This window comes from Salmo salar, chromosome 20 (genome assembly GCF_965601325.2).
Source record: "Salmo salar chromosome 20, fSalSal1, whole genome shotgun sequence".
In the NCBI taxonomy this organism is placed as follows: domain Eukaryota; kingdom Metazoa; phylum Chordata; class Actinopteri; order Salmoniformes; family Salmonidae; genus Salmo; species Salmo salar.
Genome location: NC_138310.1, coordinates 30763387 through 30785738, shown reverse-complemented (window position 1 = coordinate 30785738; position 22352 = coordinate 30763387). Strand labels below are relative to the sequence as shown.

Genomic DNA, 22352 nt, shown 5'->3' with positions numbered 1-22352 from the left:
TGTCCACTACTGCACTGCTGAGAGCCAGAGAATACCTGGTGTGTTTTGTGCAGCCTCACAGGCCCAGGGACTTTAATTAACTACCCCTAGGGGGGAGACGGGGGAGAGAGAGGGGTGGGTGTGTGTGTGTTTGTGAGATATGTCTAACAGAGTCATAAGGAAAGTTCTCCCCGCTCCTTTGTTCAACCTCCAGCGGTGAAGCAACAACACAAAGGCCTTTCTTCACCAGTATCTAGAGGACAGATGGAAATATTTATTTTATACATCAAAGGTGTATTTCTCTGTTTTCTCAAGAGCAAAATTGAATTAACAATGCATGAGTGTTGCATAACTGAGCCCAAAAATGTCAAGTGTTGTTTCCCTGGCATTTTGGGGACTTTCATGTAATCTATAAAGTACAGTAGAGAGGGAAGCAGGAACCCAGGATGTGAGAGCAGCCTTTTCCTACAGAGCAGGCCACTGTTCCAGCTCCTGTTATGGTTGTGGGTCGTTTTCTCAGAGCAGAGTGTGTGTTATAGGGTGTGTGTGGGGAGAGGAGGGTATTGTTAAGGACAACTGAAAACAAACAGACCTACTGGACTCGGAGGACAGCTGGACACAGAACAAGACCTGTTCCCCATCACACACACACACGACCTGTGGATTCTTCCCACACAGAACAGAAACATCAGTATGGTGGGGTAGGAGTTCGGGAAACGTGCCACCGAGGGGAAAATAAACAGATATCACACAATGGCAGGAAAAAAAGTAACAAACAACAAAACTGGTTACGTCAATCCAGTTTAAAATGCTGAACAACATGTGAAATATCTTTCTGAATGTATCAGAGGTGGGAGGGATACAGAAGGAGCCTCCTGCAAAGCCACAGAGACTAGCAATACACTCAACAACCAACTGCAATAACAAAAGGTTTCATGTGAATCATGCAGTGATATCAGTGGGAGATTTATAGGAAAGCTGGAGTTGCATCTCAACTGAAGAATTTAACTAAAACCCAATCTCTCAACTGGTGTTTGGACCTGTTCCCCAACCTGCTAAGCCTAATAACTATTTACCTGGATTTACCTAACATCTATTTACAGCAGCCTGACTTAACCAACCACACCTGTAATCACTAGCTTCAGGGGTGATGAGGTGTTCAAACCACTGCCTGGTCTAAATACATCTAAATGACAAATATTACACACAATGTTAGGCAAGTCAATTCTATTTCTTATCCTATTTATTTATATTTATTTTCTATACTCATTCATCACACTTTAAAGTCACTGAAAAATAAGTCAATTTCATAAGCTTTCTTTTAAAAAGTGACGTTTAGCAGTCATCTAGCAATACAAGTAATCCTGACAGAGATATTGGGCTTTTGTACAGGATACCAGGCCTCTTAGTTGCTACGTCCTGCGCTGCTGTAACATACAGTATTGACATGCTCCTACACAATCCTCTCTCCTTACTGTCTAACTAGACGGCTGATTACAGTCCTGTGTTGTAAGAGAGAAGGTGGATATGGGGCCATCTCTATCTCTCCCTCCCTGTCTGCCTCGCTCCCTGCCTGCCTCGCTCCCTGCCTGCCTCGCTCCCTGCCTGCCTCGCTCCCTGCCTGCCTCGCTCCCTGCCTGCCTCGCTCTCTGCCTGCCTCGCTCTCTGCCTGCCTCGCTCTCTGCCTCGCTGTGTTTGAGTTGGCAGGCCAGGTCTCTGGTAACAATGGCACACAGGGTTCTGCCTCAGTATTAATTAGAAAAGGAAGTGAGAGCGTCTGATTTAAAGGCTTAGTTTGTTTTGATATGTGATCTAATATGACTGTGTAAGTGGAGCCGTGATGAGGAGGAGGAAGAAACATTCCCCTTGGGAGAAATAAATGATAAGGGTGGGGAGGGACATTCTTACTGTATGGGGTATTATGGAGACAGTGAATATGATAACTTGAAACACATGTCCCAAATGGCACCCTATTCCCTACATAGTGCACTACTTTTTGACCAGGGCCATAGGATGGATGGATAGATGGATAGATGGATGGATAGAGGGATAGATAGATGGATGGATAGATAGATAAATAGATAGGACGTTTCATCTACATAGGGAAAAAGGAAACATTGAGTCACTTAGGCCTCCAACCCACACTAACAGATGCAGTAACCCTGGTTACAGACACCATGGAATAACAAACACAATAGAAATCATATTTCCATATGGTTTTCTCATAAACATGACCTCAACGTAAACCCAATATAAAAACACCCACAGGAGTATGACTATCATAGCCACATACCAATAGAAAAACAGTCAAACACACACCTGGGTTAAGACCCGCTCCACCACTGTACAGTTAGCTACAGTGGCCACAGACCATAATGGTGTCTGTAGATAGCAGCCTCTACATTATAAGAACAACATTCCCAATCTTTGTGGCTATGTGCCAAATAGCAACCTATTCCCTCTATAGAGCACTACTTTTGATCAGAGCCCTATGGGCCCAGGTCAAACGTAGTGCACTATAAAAGGAATAGGGTGCAATTTGGGACACATCCTGTGTAACATCAGCCACAGACCACAGCCATGTCTGTCCACCTGGCCCTACTCTTGGCCTGACTCAGCAGCCTGTTCAGGTCTGCCATCATGGGCTGTTTGTCCCCACTAAACAACTAGTCCACCAGGGAACAATGCTTGGAAGTGAAACTATGCACCTAAGGAAAGTCTTATGAAATCAACAAACCAGAGTGGAAAAGCTCAGAGAAAAACGAATGGCATCATTAAACTCTTATCGACCCAGGGTGAGGAGGGCAAGGCAGCAGGGGCCCAGAATGCTAAGTAAGCTTTATGTAACATTACAGACCACAGCCTCTGGAGCCAATAAAGCTATCCAATACACAATGAATAACAACCAAAAATGTCATATTTGACCACTGACTGGCCTCACACACATAACACAACCAATGAGGGAGTCAGTGGGGGAAAACGCTGACTGTGCATTAGATCCCTCTAGGTCCCTCCCTCAAAAACAACTTTAATTCAAAATGTAATTTGTTAACCTTAAGCCCTGAAAGAACAAATGATTCCGTCTTTCCAGGAAATGTCTTGAGACTTACCCTCCTGCTGCCCCTAGGGAGTCAGAGGGGGTGACGGAGCCCCAACAATATTCTCTCTCTCTCGCTCTCTCTCTCTCTCTCTCTCTCCTCTCTCTCTCTCTCTCTGAGAATGTGTGTGGAGAGACGACGTGGAGCTTTGGATCTCCATTTTTTTTGGGGGGGGGGGATTGCCAAGGAGAGGATGCCTGTAATGGCACATACTGTCTGGGGCTGCCTGTAAACCTGCCCCAGCCTCTCAGTATTACACAACTAGCCTCTGACTCCCTGCTCCATCTTTTGCCCCCATGGCCCCTAATATCTGGCCCTTGGGCTGAGAAGCTCCAGGTGATCCTGTAGAAGACTCATTCAGCTTCCCAAATGGCACCCTATTCCCTATATAGTGCACTACTTTTGACCTGGGCTCTGGTCAAATGTAGTGCACTATATAGGGAATAGGGTGCCATTTGGGAGGCATACTCATACAGACATCCTGACGACTGCACCATGATCTAGCTGCCCAGACAGTAATGTACTGTAGCAAGCAGTAGTACGCAGGCTAACGGAGACCCTCACAGCACTGCATGGGAAAACAGAGTAGCTTTCTTCTTTCATCCAGATCAGAAATGAAAATGGTGAAGCAAAGAGAGACTCATTCTGAAAGAGCATTTAAACAAAGACATCAAGTTGACATTCCAGACCTATTCACTGGACCACAAGAGCAGAGGTCCTTCCTGTAATTACTGTACCAGACTGGACCGGTCCTGCTCGGTCTCCAGGGAGCATGGGAGTGGAGAGGTGTTGGGGAAGACAGTCACTAAGGTAACTAGTGGGCTTAACGCGTAATTTAAAAAAGGCAACGGAATGACAGCACCCCCCCTCTCTCGACTGGGAGTATTCGTACAGTAGAGCTAAGGCCCAACCGATCCAAAGACCACCCACCTCAAACTCTGATCACAGAGCGTGAAGGAAAGTTCAATACAGTACTAATTAAGCCATGTAATAATGCATAAGCTAGTATCACAAAAGAACATGTCAGCTTAAGAGTTTTGAAAGGGGCTCATGAAAATACCTCAGGCTGGTTCTGGTTGTCACAGTGCAGTTTCACAGTAGGTTGAACATAAATGTAGTAAGAAACGAATATATCTATTAACCCCGTAGGTCTAAGCACTTAGATCGTAATATCTAGTAAGCTGACATATGGAATTGCTTTAAGATGGTCATGAAATGTATCATTTAGCCATTTGATTGAGAGTTTTAGGCCCCCTGTAGGTATACTTTTTTTATAAACAAATTATTTGATGAAACATTGAATTTGGTCGTTACTGCTAAATCCCATAGAAACGTATTGAATAACACATTCATTAATGGCAAAAACAGAAAGTCTAAAAATGAATCATATATCTGAAAGATATAAGAACATGTCATTTTTTTAGACCCATGTTTGGTCAGGTTATTTTTGGAACATTTTACCCCTATGCAGTTTTTGCCATTTTTACTGCCAGGTACTGGGCTACCTTCAGACCACTCCCCTGAAGCTTGAGTGTGTTGAGATTGGTGACATATTAGTTTATAGCTCCAACGGTTCGGTCTGGACAGTCGAAAGGAGGACGTCCGCGACAGAGAGTTCAGATGACTGCCGTAAAGTTTGTGGATGTGGTAGAGCTAAACAAGCGACACGGTCGTTGTGTATGTGAGTCTCTCCCCTTTGGTGACATATTCGTTTGTAGCTCACATGGTTTGGGTTTTACAGACGATTTCGTGATGATTTTCTTGTCCGGATCCTCTCATGTGTACAATCACAAGCCCCATGTTATGGAATAAACGCAAACTCTATATCACCGGAAAGAAGGGATTGAGCTGTAGCCACTACAAGATGGTAAGTCTCCAGCATAAACACATGGGTAGATATTCAATATTAAAAATGACTTCACCATCTTGCCTTCAAGATCTTCTGACTTCTAGGGGATAATATCTTTACTTATATTATTTGTCTAACTAATAAGTAGATTCTATGTCTTTCTTTTGAAGGGGTGTCAGGCGAAAAAAGTATTCAGGGGGGGGGGACTAAGATGTTCCAAAAGCAAGGAAACCTGCTGTTTTCTTACTGTAAAAGGCCTGTTCCAAATCCACTCCTGAAAAGGTAATTGTGTGTTAAAGTCATTCTCTCCACAGAAGCGCGGGCATGCCCTGGCACAATTACTGCCACAGGGCAGACAAATAAATACCCCCACGTTGGAGTAACAGGCAGGAAAAGGACTGGACAACGACCACACGGACACACACATAGAAAAGACCTCAGTAAGGATGAGGTCATTATCAGTGTTAGACCTTTACCCATACAAACACTCAATGGTCTTTAGGAGTAAAGACCCATTAGATGCTCAGAGGATAAAAGAAACAATGCAGGATTTGGGGAGGGAATACAAGGTATTTGGCTAACTGTACTCCACTGCTACTATAGGCCTAGAGACTGAGGTATAGCGCTATACTAAGCTACTAGTACCCCTGTGGGGCTGTAGAGCTGGTTCACACAGCAGGAGCAAGGCTGAGAGGACTGAGGATGCCTGGGAGAGTCGACAGGAGTGAGACAATGACGGGAAAGCTGTGACAGCATCACGGGCCGTGGCCTGGGTGATATATAGTAGCCACACAGCCAAACTGCCTTCCGCGAGAACAGGAGAAGAGGGGGGAGAGAGAAAGGGAGAGGGCCGAACAATTGGTTGTAAACCCTACCCCCCCCCCCCCCGGGCTCGGCAAGAGAAAATAACTCCTCCTGAGCTCTCCAGCCATCTCTGACCTCTGCCTCCCTTCAAACTACATCTCTGACCTCTGCCTCCCTTCAAACTACATCTCTGACCTCTGCCTCCCTTCAAACTACATCTCTGTCCTCTGCCTCCCTTCAAACTACATCTCTGACCTCTGCCTCCCTTCAAACTACATCTCTGACCTCTGCCTCCCTTCAAACTACATCTCTGACCTCTGCCTCCCTTCAAACTACATCTCTGACCTCTGCCTCCCTTCAAACTACATCTCTGACCTCTGCCTCCCTTCAAACTACATCTCTGACCTCTGCCTCCCTTCAAACTACATCTCTGACCTCTGCCTCCCTTCAAACTACAGTGGCCATGTAGTGACCTAATAGTAGCAATTGCAGTAAAATAACTAATTAAAATGCTACTATACCACTAAAGCAGGTTAGTGGGTACATACAGTACAGTGTATTAGCACTACATGCCCTCCCTCGCCAAGATCATCTAAAACCCATTGCTGAATAAGCTCAGTTATTTGTATTCTCTTTTCCACAGACAGCTGGAAATTCACTAGTGTATTTCAAAATGGCTCCCCTTATATGGCAAATCCACTACCGTTGATATGCAGGGTTTTTGTCATCTGATATTTTTTCAGTAGCATTGTCCCAGCCAAGATCCAGTCTAAACCAGCTCCTGTGGATAGTCTGATCAAATAGAGGAGCAGCAGTGGTTTATGAGTAAAGCCACACACAGGATATGACTGCACGGTCCCAGACACAGAGGATAAACTCTCCAATATATCCTGTTCAGGACTACTTATGAGTTACAGACCACTGCGACCTTAGCCAGGGAAACTGGCACTACAAAAAATAAAAAAAAATAAAAAAATGGGAAAGGAGAGAGAGCAGGAAGAACAAAGAAACATAGTAAGCGGAGGGGAGAGAAGGAGAGAACAAAAAAAAAGGATGGAGACAGAGAGCAAGAGAGAGGTTTGTTCCGAGGTTGATAAGCTTATATTGCGCAGGGTGGCAGGCTGCGTCTTGTCGGTGGTATAGTCTTGACACATTGCAGGAAACGTATGTATATTGTTCTATACAAGCTGTTTCCCCCTAATAATACGGAGAGAGCCGGGCTGGGTCTGAGGGCAGGGGAACACAATTATATGAAAGGACAAACAATGTAAAAACGGTGAGAAAGTGGCGATCGAAAAACAAATAAACAAATAAATATCAGGGGGAAAACACAAGAGTCATTAATCATTCTACAGCCGAGGTCTTTTTGTGGCAGATTCTTGGCTGCTGCCTCTCTGACTTCAATAGAACGACTGGTACTCAATGAAGTACCCTAGTCCGTCTAACAGGGGAGGGGTATCCTACTACCCTAGTCCGTCTAACAGGGGAGGGGTATCCTACTACCCTAGTCCGTCTAACAGGGGAGGGGTATCCTACTACCCTAGTCCGTCTAACAGGGGAGGGGTATCCTACTACCCTAGTCCGTCTAACAGGGGAGGGGTATCCTACTACCCTAGTCCGTCTAACAGGGGAGGGGTATCCTACTACCCTAGTCCGTCTAACAGGGGAGGGGTATCCTACTACCCTAGTCCGTCTAACAGGGGAGGGGTATCGTACTACCCTAGTCCGTCTAACAGGGGAGGGGTATCGTACTACCCTAGTCCGTCTAATAGGTGAGGGGTATTGTACTACCCTAGTCTAATAGGTGAGGGGTATTGTACTACCCTAGTCTAATAGGTGAGGGGTATTGTACTACCCTAGTCTAATAGGTGAGGGGTATTGTACTACCCTAGTCTAATAGGTGAGGGGTATTGTACTACCCTAGTCTAATAGGTGAGGGGTATTGTACTACCCTAGTCTAATAGGTGAGGGGTATTGTACTACCCTAGTCTAATAGGTGAGGGGTATTGTACTACCCTGGTATAGCAATCTATTACTTATCTGATTAAACTGGCAAACAAACAGAGCAAAGGACAACAAGTAAAACCAAGATGAGCAAATCACAGTCAGACATTTTTTCCCCCTTTAAAAATAAATTAAATTGATGCTTAGCGAAGGGTAATTGGAAATGCAAAAAAATACAGCACGGTTAAATAAGGACCTGTAATAGTGAGTGCCCCCTCCACTTCCTGCCTATAATGACTTATCCAGGAACTCACTACCATTAGCCTGATACAGACTGTGTCAATTATGCCATCCCTATTTAATCTGAGTGTGCTGGTAGGCCCATGTGGGCATGAGGGAATTCATAAATGTTGTTTGTGGAGGAGCAGCTGAGGTTTGTGTGAAACTGTATGTGAGTTTGTGATGTATTACAGTGCACATCTGTGTGTATGTTATCTATTCAGTTTATCCTAATTACTTGTTAACTGACAGTTGTTAAGGGAACGCTAAGTGGACCATGGGAACCAATTGGACAAACAGACAGTTTTAAACAGTTGAGCAGGAAAGGGTGTGAGACGTTATCAAAGCATATCGCCTCTCCCTCTCTCACCCCAGCCCATCCCCTGTGGCTGTCAGAACACTCACCCTGTACAGATAGGGTAAAAGCTATACTGAACAAAAATATAAACACAACATGTAACAATTTCAAAGATTTTGCCGAGTTACAGTTCATAAAAGGAAACAAGTAAATTGAGAAATTCATAGGGCCCTAATCAATGGATTTCACAAGACTGGGCAGGGGCGCAGCCTGGGAGAGCATAGGCCCACCAACTTGGGAGCGAGGCCAAACAGAATGAGTTTTTCCCCCACAAAAGGGCTTTATTATTAATATGTAACATCAGCACTTTACACAACAAGACTTTCTTCAACAAAGCAGCTTTAGAGTGACTGAGTCTGCCATAAGACACACATACACTCTCAGTCCCGTAGAACAAGCCCTGTACAGAGCGGGGGTTCCAACAAAGTAGCTGTACAGTGACTGAGTCCGCCATCCTCCACTGGAGCCCAGCTAGGAGAGCTGTTCCAGCCCTGAGTGCCAGGCAAGCCCCACTCCGGCCCCATACAGGCCGGGGCAGAGGCCTCCCCACTGGGGGAAAAGACCAACGTCTCCGAGGTCTGAAAGAAGTGCTGGTGGGGGGTCTGGGACTGAACATACACTACTAGCTAGGACTGGACTGTCAGTACAGGGGTTTGAGAGGGGAAATACAGTACAGAGTAGTTACTGTACAGCTCAGGCAAAACAAAGGGGCAGAAGTTAGACAATAAGATATTCACAGTTGATTATATTAGGTGGATGTCACCAGATGATTATCAAAGATGTACGCACACACACACACACAACGAGTCAGCCCTGTCCGGGTCTGGTTGCTATCTCTCCCACCACAGAGAGAAAGGCACTGTTTGATCCCAGACAGAAATTTAAAACAAACTGTGACTCAAACACAGACTCAAAAGAAGCAGAAACCAAAACATCTAATCATCAGGCAACAGCACAATTGTTGTGTGGGCTGGGTGGGTGGAGAAGAGGGGGATGAGGGGAGTGATATCACAGAGGCAGGAAATCCTATTTACACAACCGTATTCTCCTCTGCCTAGCGTGGGCTATATCATCTTAAAACACCTCTCCTGGTGTGTGTGTGTGTGTGTGTGTGTGTGTGTGTGTGTGTGTGTGTGTGTGTGTGTGTGTGTGTGTGTGTGTGTGTGTGTGTGTGTGTGTGTGTGGGGGGGGGGGGGGGGACAGGGTCTAATGCATGTGAGATGAAAGGGAGCCCAGAGTGTAACCTGACTACGATAACACAAAGGGTCGAACAAGGGCGTGTGTGTGCATATTATGTCAGACCAGACATCAGAAAGCTGAGAGCGTGCAGGCAGGCAGACACCTGGGTCTGCTCCAATAGGAAGCATCTGGGAGGGGATACTGACCAAGATGTGTGCTTTCTCGCTCTCCCTCTTTTCTCTCTCCTTCCGTCTCTCCCTTTCTTTTCTCCCTCTTGGCTACATCTTTTCTCTTTCTGCACTTCTAAATAATCCTGCTATTGTCTAGCAGCAATCAAGCTGCATCATCACAAATGTACACACACGCACAACAGGCCAAACGTGCGTATTCACACACAATCACAATGTCCGACTTGGATAGCTGCCTCTGATTATTATTCTATCATCTACGTTGTAATGAATGTTCCATATGGCTCAGGACACAAACAAGAACAGCTAGTGAGGCTGATGCAGCTCACAACATCCTGGCAACAACCTTATCTCACATTCCACTGGTTCCATCATGATATAGTGACAGGCCATGCTATATTTTTACACCTGTGTTTAAAAAGGGATTTAAACCTAAGGGAATGAGGGAAAACTATTGAATATGTGGCATACTTATGCATGTGGCCCAACTCACCCTCCTCTTAAGGCGGTCTCTCTCTTTCAGTGTGAGTGTGTCAGCTTTAGCGATGACAGGGACGATGTTGACCTTGCTGTGAATGGCCTTCATAAACTCCACATCCAGAGGCTTCAGACTGGACAGATCCAGAGACAGGTAGAAATATAATACAGATAAATAATAGTAGATAGAAAAAATAAGTGATTATGTTACCACTACCCAGTCTAAATAGTGGTGTGAAGTAGAAGTGTGTGTGTGTGTGTGTGTTACCCGTGTCCAAATGGAGAGATGAAGTAGAAGCAGCAGTGGACTCGGTTGTCTACGATGTGCCTGCGGTTTAGGCCACTCTCGTCATGAAGGTAACGCTCAAACTGGTTATCAATGTACTGGATGATAGTCTTAAAGCTGAGGACACACACACACAACACACACAGGACACAAACACACATCAAACACAAACCAACCAGAGACATTGTGTGAACTTGAAGACCACCTCCAGAAATAGATTGTGGGTCTTTGTAGCCTTACTTACGAAGTGGGTGCAACTCAAAAGCCTAAGCTTTTTCTCCTCACCTTTCGTACTTCATCTGCACTGATATTAAAACCAGGGATGACAGATAGCAACATGGAGGAAAGGAGACCAGAAAGAGATGCAGCCTATCTCTGCCATCTGACCTGCTTTCTGTGATTACTTCCTGCAGGGCCACTAGGCGTGGTCACATGGTATTTAGCTACAGCTTCCCCCACCAAACAGAAGTAACATTAACACAAAGTCTGCTTCCCAAATGACACCCTATTCCCTGTATAGTGCACTACTATATAGGGAATAGGGTGCCATTTGGGATGCAGATTACCTCTGACCTATATTCACGTCACCCAGTTGGACTTAGTGTTGTGGTTCATTCCGTATCAACTCCAGACAACTCAAGCCACTACAGTGAATAAATGCCTTGTCTAATTCAACAGAGGAATTGAAATTAAATTGAAATGATCCCAACTCTGGATCTTAGCATATCCTGATTACCTGCTACTGTTGCCCCTTTGTTGTCACTGACGCCACTGAGCTGCTAACCCGCTCTATTGCACTCAACCCTTAGACCACTGCCAGTGGTAACAACCCTGGTTTCTACTTCTATCTTCTTCAACTCGGCATTGTTAGTAAAGAACCCGGAAGTAAGCATTTCTCTGTTAGTCTACACCTGTTGTTTACTAAGCATGTGACCATTTTTTGTTGTTTATTTGATTTCTATGTCGACTCAACCACAGGCATGTCAGGACAATCAACAGGAAATGGAGCTGGAAGGAGAGGGGAGGTGGAGGGAGAGAGGGAGCCCACACAGCAGCTGAGGGGGCAAGGGAACAGGAAGAATCACTGTTCCTGCCATCATCAACTATTGTACATACTCATACACACAGACATAGCTGCACTCATACACACAGACATAGCTGCACTCACACACACAGACATAGCTGCACTCACACACACAGACATAGCGAAACTCACACACACAGACATAGCGAAACTCACACACACACAGACATAGCAAAACACACACAGACAGACATAGCGAAACACACACAGCGAAACACACACACACACATACACACACACTAATTTTCTGCCATTGAAATCCTTGGGACACTCACTACAAAGTTCCAAACTGCCTCTGGAAGCAACGTCAGCACAAGCCTAAGATCACCATGCAAAGTGTCGGTCAAAAGTAGTGCACTATATAGGGAATAGGGTGCCATTTGGGATGCAGATTACTTCTGACTTATATTCACCCAGTGCTAGAGGCATCATTACAGACCCTGGTTCGATTCCAGGCTGTATCACAACCGGACGTGATTGGGAGTCCTATAGCGCGACGCACAATTGGCCCAGGGTCGTTAGGGTTTGGCCCGGGCAGGCTGTCATTGTAAATAAGAAGTTGTTCTTAACTGACTTGTCTAGTTAAATAAAAAAATCACATCCCCCAGTTGGACCCAGGCATTGTTGGGGTTCATTCCATATCAACTCCAGACAAATCAAGCCACTACGGTGAAAATGATGCCTTGTCCAATTCAACAGAGGAATTTAAATTAAATTGAAATGGAATGATGCCAATATTTTTTTATAATATAATCTTTGAGAACTAACAACCACCAAAATAAAAGCTAGACAGTCAGGGTGAATTTAAAATTACAACAATTTAGTTGTATTGATTTAGTTATTACATTTGAGCAAAAGAACAAAATGTATGGAATTTCAGGAAAATAGCTTTAAAAACGTTCTCATTTCCATGGAAGAATATAGAATCGCAGGAAATTAGCTTTAAAACTGCAACATTTTCCATCAGGTCCATGGCAAATGTGTAGAATTGCAGGAAATTATCTTTATAACTACAAACATTTATCTCAGCTCCATTTGTAGAAATGCAGAAAATTGGCAAAACAATGCAAAGATTTCTCTACACCACCAAGATTGGGGTGCTCTAAAATGTTCACTTAAAGGCCCAATGCAGAAGTTTTTCTCTCAATATCAAATCATTTCTGGGTAACAATAAAGCAACTTACTTTGATTGTTTTCAATAGTCAAAAAGAAACAAAAATTGTTTCTTAGGAAGAGCAATTTCTCAAGCAGGAATTTTGCTATGACTGTCTGGGAACGGTCTGAGTGGGGAGGAGAAAACTGAAAATGAGCTGTTATTGGTAGAAAGTTTTTATTTATTTTTTACTCTGTTTCTTATTGGTCTATTAACTAATTTCCCAGCTAGTGATGTCACCAGGCAGGCCAAAGCTCCATCCAGCTCTAATTTCAGGCAGTCTTTTCAAACAGCTCTTACACTAAAAGGGTATTATCATAGTGTTATTATTATCACAGTGTGGAAAGGTATATAAAACATAGGTTTTTGACTGCACTGGGCCTTTAAATTCAGCAGCGCTGACACGCCGTCCGTACCCATTGTCACGCCCACCACCTAAGCGCCTTTTTGATCCAGAAAAAACCCTGCACACAAACAGACAAAGGGGAGGAGGCTAAGGAAATGGTGAAAGGGTGAATGAAAGATTGGGGAGGCGAGGTAGGAAAGAGAGGGTGGGGGAGGGAGGTGAGAGGAAATTTGAGAGAGGGAGTAAAAGAGGATGGGAGTACAGGAGGGCAAACAAGTGGAGGGGGACTCAGAACAGGAAACAGAAAAAAATATGAGAAAACTCCTCTGTTTCTCTGTGAGAGAGATCTGTGTGTAGCTCTCACCAGCCATACACACCCACCTAGACACCCCCCCGCACGCACCCACACCCACCAGTCCTGGCTGTTGATGGCATCTCCGTATCCGGGGGTGTCGACCACAGTAAGGCGGAGCTTCACTCCCCTCTCCTCAATCTCCACCGTACTGGCTTCTATCTGCACCGTCCGCTCGATCTTTTCTACAGAGGGAGAGATTACATAAATAATATTTTGTTGGGTGTAACACACTAGGTTAAGCTGAGAGGTATCCCGGGGGACACGGCCTAATGATAAGTACACTACCGTTCAAAAGTTTGGTGTCACTTCAGAAATGTCCATGTTTTCCATGAAAACATACATGAAATGAGTTGCAAAATGAATAGGAAATATAGTCAAGACGTTGACAAGGTTATAAATAATGATTGTTTTAAAAAAAATAATAATTGTGTCCTTCAAACTTTGCTTTCGTCAAAGAATCCTCCATTTGCAGCAATTACAGCCTTGCAGATATTTGGCATTCTAGTTGTCAATTTGTTGAGGTAATCTGTAGAGATTTCACCCCATGCTTCACCCCAAAATGGAGTGATAGCCTTCCTTCTTCAAGATCCCTTTCACCCTTTACAGATCTCCCACTTTACCATCACCAAAGAACCCCCAAACCATCACATTGCCTCCACCATGCTTGACGGATGGCGTCAAACACTCCTCCAGCATATTTTCATTTTTTCTGCTTATCACAAATGTTCTTCTTTGTGATCCAAACACCTCAAACTTAGATTTGTCTGTCCATAACACTTTTTTTCCGATCTTTCTCTGTCCCGTGGCTGTGTTCTTTTGCCCATCTTAATCTTTTCTTTTTATTGGCCAGTCTGATATATGGCTTTTTCTTCGCAACTCTGCCTGCAACTCTTCACTGTTGATGTCGAGACTGGTGTTTTGTGGGTACTATTTAATGAAGCTGTCAGCTGAGGACTTGTGAGGTGTCTGTTTCTCAAACTCGACACTGATGTACTTGTCCTCTTGCTCAGTTGTGCACCGGGGCCTCCCTCTCCTCTTTCTATTCTGGTTAGAGCCAGTTTGCGCTGCTCTATGAAGGAAGTAGTACACAGCGTTGTACGCGATCTTCAGTTTCTTTGCAATTTCTCGCATGGAATAGCCTTCATTTCTCAGAACAAGAATAGATTGATGAGTTTCAGAAGAAAGTCTTTGTTTCTGGCCATTTTGAGCCTGTAATCGAACCCACTAATTCTGATGCTTCAGATACTCAACTAGTCTAAAGAAGGCCAGTTTTATTGCTTCTTTAATCAGTACAACAGTTTTCAGCTGTGCTAACATAATTGCAAAAGGGTTTTCTAATGATCAACTAGCCTTTTAAAATTATAAACTTGGATTAGCTTACACAACGTGCCATTGGAACACACGAGTGATGGTTGCTGATAATGGGCCTCTGTACGCCTATACTAGATATTCCATAAAAATTAAAATAAAATCTGTCGTTTCCAGCTACATTAGTCATTTACAACATTAACAATGTCTACACTGTTTTTCTGATCAATTTGAGGTTATTTTAAATGGACAAAAAATGTTGCTTTTCTTTCAAAAACAAGTATATTTCTAAGTAACCCCAAACTTTAGAACGGTAGTAGAGTTTCATTACTATTCACATCAAAGCTTCTGTTCCTTGTGACTCTAAAGCCTGCCTAAGCCAAGCCTCTGGACAAAATATCCAAGTTGAAAACAAACCCAGGCAGCCCCTAACCCCTTCTGCATATCTTAAGGCACTGGACAGGTGTAAGCACCCTTACGGAAAAAACACATGAATTTCACATGAACATGTAAAGTGTTCCAAAAACACGTTTTCATATGCTCACATATGATCTTATGTTACAACATGTAAAGCAACATGTGATAATACGAAACTACATGTGAAAACATGTGAAGTGTTCCAAAAACACGTTTTCAAATCATGTGTTTTTTTTTTGTAAGATCAATACTGCAAAAGCCAACACCATATTGCTTACACCTATCCGATCCCTTCAGAACTACAAACACAAAAACGGTAGGAGCTGGAGGTTGTTTTACAGACTGGCCAATAATCTAAGTCATGAGGAGGGGATGGGCCTTTGAAAGACTAATACAAATGATCACTCTTAACATCCCACTCCAGGTAATACTATACTGGAGACAGCAGAACAGATATTTCTCCATTATTAGTGAGTGAAGTGAGTGAGTGTGAGAGAGTGTGTGTGTGTGTACCTGCGGCCCCAGGGATGTATCGCTCTGGGTAGAGGTCTGTCAAAAACAGGCTGTTGATCAGCGTAGACTTGCCCAAACCAGACTCTCCTGCAGAAATACAGACCGGGCGTGATCATTCTAGGATCTATACATCTACAAGGCTGCATCCCAAATGGCACCCTATTCCCTATATTGTGCATTACTTTTGACCAGCCATTTGGGAAACAGCCCTCAACAAGACAACAGCATTCTGGCACAAAATAACTACTGTGTAGGTGAGTTTCTCTTGAATTGACATAGTTGGTGAATAGGTCATACTCACCAACGACCATGAGGGTGAACTCAAATCCCTTCTTCACTGACTTTCTGTGCACCTGGTTGGGAAGGTTGGCAAAACCCACATATCCTGCCGCCTCGGGGAACTGACAAACACATGGTTATAATGGTAATGCACTATAACTCACTAGGATTTGCATTGGAAGAGTCTTGAATTGTTTCTCCCCCTCTCTCTCTGTGCGGATACTGTTTATTGTCCATCCTGTTGCCTAGTCACTTTATCCCTACCTGTATGTACAAATCTACCTCAATTACCTTGTACCCTGCACATCAACTCGGTACTGGTACCATGTGTATATAGCCAAGTTATCATTACACATTGTGTATTTATTCCTTGTTATAATTATTTTTCCTCTCTGCATTGTTGGGAAAGGCCCATAAGTAAGCATTTCACTGTTAGTTTACACGTTTTTTTATGAAGCATGAGACAATATATCGCTCTCCTCCCTGACATTCTTCATCTCCAGCCTTTAGGAGATGTGTGTGAGAGATGGCTGGTGTAAATTGAGATTAAATGGAGGAGATATTCTAAAAAGCAATAAAGCTGCCGATGAAACAGCTGTGTTTATACAGGATGTCCTCTCTGAGTGCCTGGGTTAGGGCGTGTGCATACTAAAGAAGTAGGGGTACACTCACCTTCCCTTTCTCTGCAGACTGAGACATGGTCACTGCTGCTGGTCGCCTGAACCTGCAACCAGAAAAAGAAATATCATATAAGTCACTCAACACTAACATTAGCCTGGGTGCAAGTCTGTTTCTGCTTTAGTCAACTTGTTTTTGTTGTTGGCAAGGTAACAATGTAGCGTTGCTTAAGCGGAAGCAGACTGGCACCCAGGCTCTCTCGCCATCTCTGCTTGAGACAACAACTGTATAAATCACTCACCACCAGGGCTACACTCAACTCTTACTACAGTACTACCTTTAACATGCAGTAGTCACTCTCACCGAAATTCTGAATAATGACAGCATCCACACTAGGGCACTCTAAGCTCACATCTAGTCCCTCATGGAAATCCCTATTAACTGTATCACAGTCAACTGATAGAGCAGAAACAGGGCGGACAACAAGTTGGTTCCCAGACCTCCATTAAGAACCAGGTATGTTTAGTTAGGCTCCCACTGCTTTACTCTATGGCACTACTCAGATGACAGAGAAATGACCCTGAATGATAAATGATCACATAATTGCCACCAACCTGTGCCCTGCGCTGTGTAAAACCATCTGTTTGATCATAACACACTAGGCACTGACTGACAGGTCGTGTGTGATAAAGCGAAAGGGGGAGAGATGGCAAGCACAGCCAGACTACTGAACCCTGTTATGTAACTTTATTTGAAAAACACAAGAAAATAAGTGTAACAAATATTTTTGAGGAGTGTGTGCCATATGACACTTTAATATTGTCTGGAATCCATTAAAGAGTGATGAAGATGTATCTATTGCAGTGTTGTGTTCGAGATACCTAAAGAGAGACCAATTCAAGACCAAGACCATAAAAATGCGAGTCCAATTCAAGTCCATGTATTTCTGTGTTCATATTTCAGAACATATGGATTCTTTAGACATTCAAAATAGTGGAAAAAAATGCATGCTGTGGGAAAATAGAGACACTAAAAATGATTACTAACCCAAACACAGTGGGGAACAATGGGCCTTCTATGCCTTCAGAGAAGGGCTAGGGATTTATAAAATAATGAAAATAATAAGAATAATTATATTACTCTTTTCAATGATGTTCTGATTTAATCACTTCAGTTTTTGTTAGAAAGCAAAGGTTTAACACTGAAGAGAAAAAAATATACAATCAGGATTTTTCTTTGCTGGTCTCTGGAGAGATAATTCTAGCTCGCTAAGTCAGCCATTGGCTAGGCCATCAGAAAGGCATCTGCCATTCAACTGTATTAGGGCAGAATTTGAGTGACAGTGGAATGAACCAATCACATTGACTTAATGGGTGGGACTGTTTTTACAAAAACTTATGGAAACGTCTGCCTTCTTGAAGGCCAACAGGTCACTGTGCAATAACGAGCAGTAGTTTCCCACGGTCTAGCTAGCTAGCTTTTGTTGTCGGCTAGTTTGCAGCGGCTGCAGCAGGTGTTATCAAGGAGGATGTTATTGTCAATTTCTTAGCTTCTCCCTTTTCAAGAATAACTTTAAACAAGAAGTTCATTTTTAAATGATTATCATCTGGTGAGTGGAACTGTGTTTAATATTGCACTGTACTTGCTGTTAGCCATCTCTTTGAAAATAACTTGTGTGTGAAACATCGTTGCATTTGAAGTGGAACTGACAGCATTTTAGCAACATGAAATCATATTACAATTTCTTCATATACACCCCCAGGAAGAATATGACACTTAAAATATATATATATCCTGTCAGAGCTACAATAGGCCTTTATACAAACAAGCCATTTGCCACATGGGCCTGCCATCATTCACGTTTAACCTTACTGTGTGTTTGCAACAGCGCAACTTTAGATCATTAGAACACATTTATTTGCCAAAATTTAAAAAAAATACACCCGAATGTATTTCTGTAAATATGTAAACACCTCCATTCTGTAAATATGTAAACACCACGGGAGTCCTCTTACATTTGGGAACTTTACAGTCCTATTTATCAAACAACCATGAAAAAGTAGGCTCTCTCTCCCTCAGTTATGCACATCAACAAGATCAACAATTAATGCTAGCCAGAGCAAGATGAGCTGAAATCTAACAAAGGAACATTAGATAAATGCTCAAACTTTTTCAGCTAGTTGGCTGTCAAAATTGCACTGATAAACGATGGGCAATAGTAGCCTTCTCATCCTTCTGCAGCTTGCCTGCCAACGCATGCTTGTCCCATCCAAGCACCCAACGTAACTGGCAAAAGTTGGCTAGCTTGCAACTTCCAGACACAAATGAGACAACACCTCACTCTGACCATTTTGCAAGAGGAAGTAATAGATGTACATTTCGATTGGGAAATACTTAACCTGTTGGGGGTAGGGGGCAGTATTGACACGGCCGGATAAAAAACGTACCCGATTTAATCTGGTTACTACTCCTGCCCAGTAACTAGAATATGCATATAATTATTGGCTTTGGATAGAAAACACCCTAAAGTTTCTAAAACTGTTTGAATGGTGTCTGAGTATAACAGAACTCATATGGCAGGCAAAAACCTGAGAAGATTCCTTACAGGAAGTGCCCTCTCTGACAAGATCTTGTTCTTCTCGTCTCTGTTTATTGAAGACTGAGGATCTTTGCTGTAACGTGACACTTCCTACGGCTCCCATAGGCTCTCAGAGCCCGGGAAAAAGCTGAATGATATCGAGGCAGCCCCAGGCTGAAACACATTTGCGCTTTTGGCTAGTGGCCGATCAGAGGACAATGGGCTTAGGCGCGTGCACGAGTCGACCCCATGCTTTATTTTCTTTCGTCTTTTTACCTAAACGCAGATTCCCGGTCGGAATATTATCGCTTTTTTACGAGAAAAATTGCATAAAAATTGATTTTAAACAGTGGTTGACATGCTTCGAAGTACGGTAATGGAATATTTCGAATTTTTTGGTCACGAAATGCGTCGTGCTCGTCACCCTTCTTTACCCTTTCGGATAGTGTCTTGAACGCATGAACAAAACGCCGCTGTTTGGATATAACTATGGATTATTTGTGACCAAACCAACATTTGTTATTGAAGTAGAAGTCCTGGGAGTGCATTCTGACGAAGAACACCAAAGGTAATAAAATTTTTCTTATAGTAAATCTGACTTTGGTGAGTGCTAAACTTGCTGGGTGTCTAAATAGCTAGCCCTGTGATGCCGGGCTATCTACTTAGAATATTGCAAAAATGTGTTTTCACCGAAAAGCTATTTTAAAAATCGGACATATCGAGTGCATAGAGGAGTTCTGTATCTATAATTCTTAAAATAATTGTTATGCTTTTTGTGAACGTTTATCGTGAGTAATTTAGTAAATTTTTAGTAAATTCACCGGAGGTTTGCGGGGGTATGCTAGTTCTGAACGTCACATGCTAATGTAAAAAGCTGGTTTTTGATATAAATATGAACTTGATTGAACAAAACATGCATGTATTGTATAACAATGTCCTAGGTGTGTCATCTGATGAAGATCATCAAAGGTTAGTGCTGCATTTAGCTGTCTTCTGGGTTTTTGTGACATTATATGCTAGCTTGAAAAATGGGTGTCTGATTATGTCAGCAGAGTACCCAGCCAGAAATAATCTAATGTTTTGCTTTCGTTGTAAAGCCTTTTTGAAATCGGACAGTGTGGTTAGATTAACGAGAGTCTTGTCTTTAAAATGGTGTAAAATAGTCTTATGTTTGAGAAATTGAAGTAATAGCATTTCTAAGGTATTTGAATAACGCGCCACAGGATTCCACTGGCTGTTACGTAGGTGGGACGATTTCGTCCCGCCGACCCTAGAGAGGTTAATGGTTGTGCAGTTTATCAGTGCAGTTTTAGACCCCATCATAGCACTGAGACTGCACTTGTGAAGGTGGTACATTACCTTTTAATGACGTCAGACCGAGGCTCTGCGTCTGTCCTCGTGCTCCTAGATCTTAGTGCTGCTTTTGATACCATCGATCACCACATTCTTTTGGAGAGATTGGAAACCCAAATTGGTCTACATGGACAAGTTCTGGCCTGGTTTAGGTCTTATCTGTCGGAAAGATATCAGTTTGTCTCTGTGAATGGTTTGTCCTCTGACAAATCAACTGTAAATGTCGGTGTTCCTCAAGGTTCCGTTTTAGGACCACTTTGTTTTCACTATACATTTTACCTCTTGGGGATGTCATTCGAAAACATAATGTTAAATTTCACTGCTATGCGGATGACACACAGCTGTACATTTCAATGAAACATGGTGAAGCCCCAAAATTGCCCTCGCTAGAAGCCTGTGTCTCAGACATAAGGAAGTGGATGGCTGCAAACTTTCTACTTTTAAACTTGGACAAAACAGAGATGCTTGTTCTAGGTCCCAAGAAACAAAGAGATCTTCTGTTGAATCTGACAATTAATCTGGATGGTTGTACAGTCGTCTCAAATAAAACTGTGAAGGTCCTCGGCATTACTCTGGACCCTGATCTCTCTTTTGAAGAACATATCAAGACTGTTTCAAGGACAGCTTTTTTCCCATCTACGTAACATTGCAAAAATCAGAAACTTTCTGTCCAAAAATGACACAGAAAAATTAATCCATGCCTTTGTTACTTCTAGGTTGGACTACTGCAATGCTCTACTTTCCGGCTACCCGGATAAAGCACTAAATAAACTTCAGTTAGTGCTAAATACGGCTGCTAGAATCCTGACTAGAACCAAAAAATGTGATCATATTACTCCAGTGCTAGCCTCCCTACACTGGCTTCCTGTTAAGGCAAGGGCTGATTTCAAGGTTTTACTGCTAACCTACAAAGCATTACATGGGCTTGCTCCTACCTATCTTTCCGATTTGGTCCTGCCGTACATACCTACACGTATGCTACGGTCACAAGACGCGAGCCTCCTAATTGTTCCTAGAATTTCTAAGCAAACAGCTGGAGGCAGGGCTTTCTCCTATAGAGCTCAATTTTTATGGAATAGTCTGCCTACCCATGTGAGAGACGCAGACTCAGTCTCAACCTTTAAGTTTGAGTTTATTTTATTTTTACAGGGACAGTGCACATTAATCAACGTTTCAGTAAAAGTGCCGGTTTTAGCCAGCCGGCTAATTTTCAACCGCAGTCCCTGGGCAGGTTATTAAAAAACAATTACAATATAGACAATCAAGTCTTTACTAAAGACACATCTCTTCAGTAGGTCCTATGATTAAGTGTAGTCTGGCCCAGGGGTGTGAAGGTGAACGGAAAGGCTGGAGCAACGAACCGCCCTTGCTGTCTCTGCCTGGCCGGTTTCCGCTCTTTCCACTGGGATTCTCTGCCTCTACCCCTATTACGGGGGCTGAGTCACTGGCTTACTGATGTTCTTCCATGCCATCCCTGGGAGGGGTACGTCACTTGAGTGGGTTGAGTCACTGACGTGGTCTTCCTGTCTGGGTTGGCCCCCCCCCCCCCCCCTTGGGCTGTGCCGTGGCGGAGATCTTTGTGGGCTATACTTGGCCTTGTTCCGGGATGGTATGTTGGCGGTTGGAGATATCCCTCCAGTGGTGTGGAGGCTGTGCTTTGGCAAAGTGGGTGGGGTTATATCCTACCTGTTTGGCCCTGTCCGGGGGTTTCATCGGATGGGGCCACAGTGTCTCCTGACCCCTCCTGTCTCAGCCTCCAGTATTTATGCTGCAGTAGTTTATGTGTCGGGGGGCTAGGGTCAGTCTGTCACATCTGGAGTATTTCTCGTCTTTTCCGGTGTCCTGTGTGAATTTAAATATGCTCTAATTCTCTCTATTTCTTTCTCTCTCTCAGAGGACCTGAGCCC

General features: G+C 43.4%; 1 protein-coding gene across 1 annotated transcript in view; it reads right to left on the bottom strand.

Moving 5' to 3' along the window:
- Positions 1–22352, bottom strand: part of zgc:63587 (septin-2) — a 37662-nt gene that overhangs the window by 7208 nt on the left and 8102 nt on the right. Inside the window, exons 2-7 of the mRNA XM_014161492.3 lie at positions 16569–16620; positions 15919–16018; positions 15618–15704; positions 13438–13561; positions 10424–10558; positions 10172–10289 (exon numbers count right to left, since the gene is read on the bottom strand). Of these exons, the coding sequence (XP_014016967.1) occupies positions 10172–10289; positions 10424–10558; positions 13438–13561; positions 15618–15704; positions 15919–16018; positions 16569–16595 (591 nt within the window). The 5' untranslated portion in view covers positions 16596–16620. The remainder of the gene's footprint in view (positions 1–10171; positions 10290–10423; positions 10559–13437; positions 13562–15617; positions 15705–15918; positions 16019–16568; positions 16621–22352) is intronic.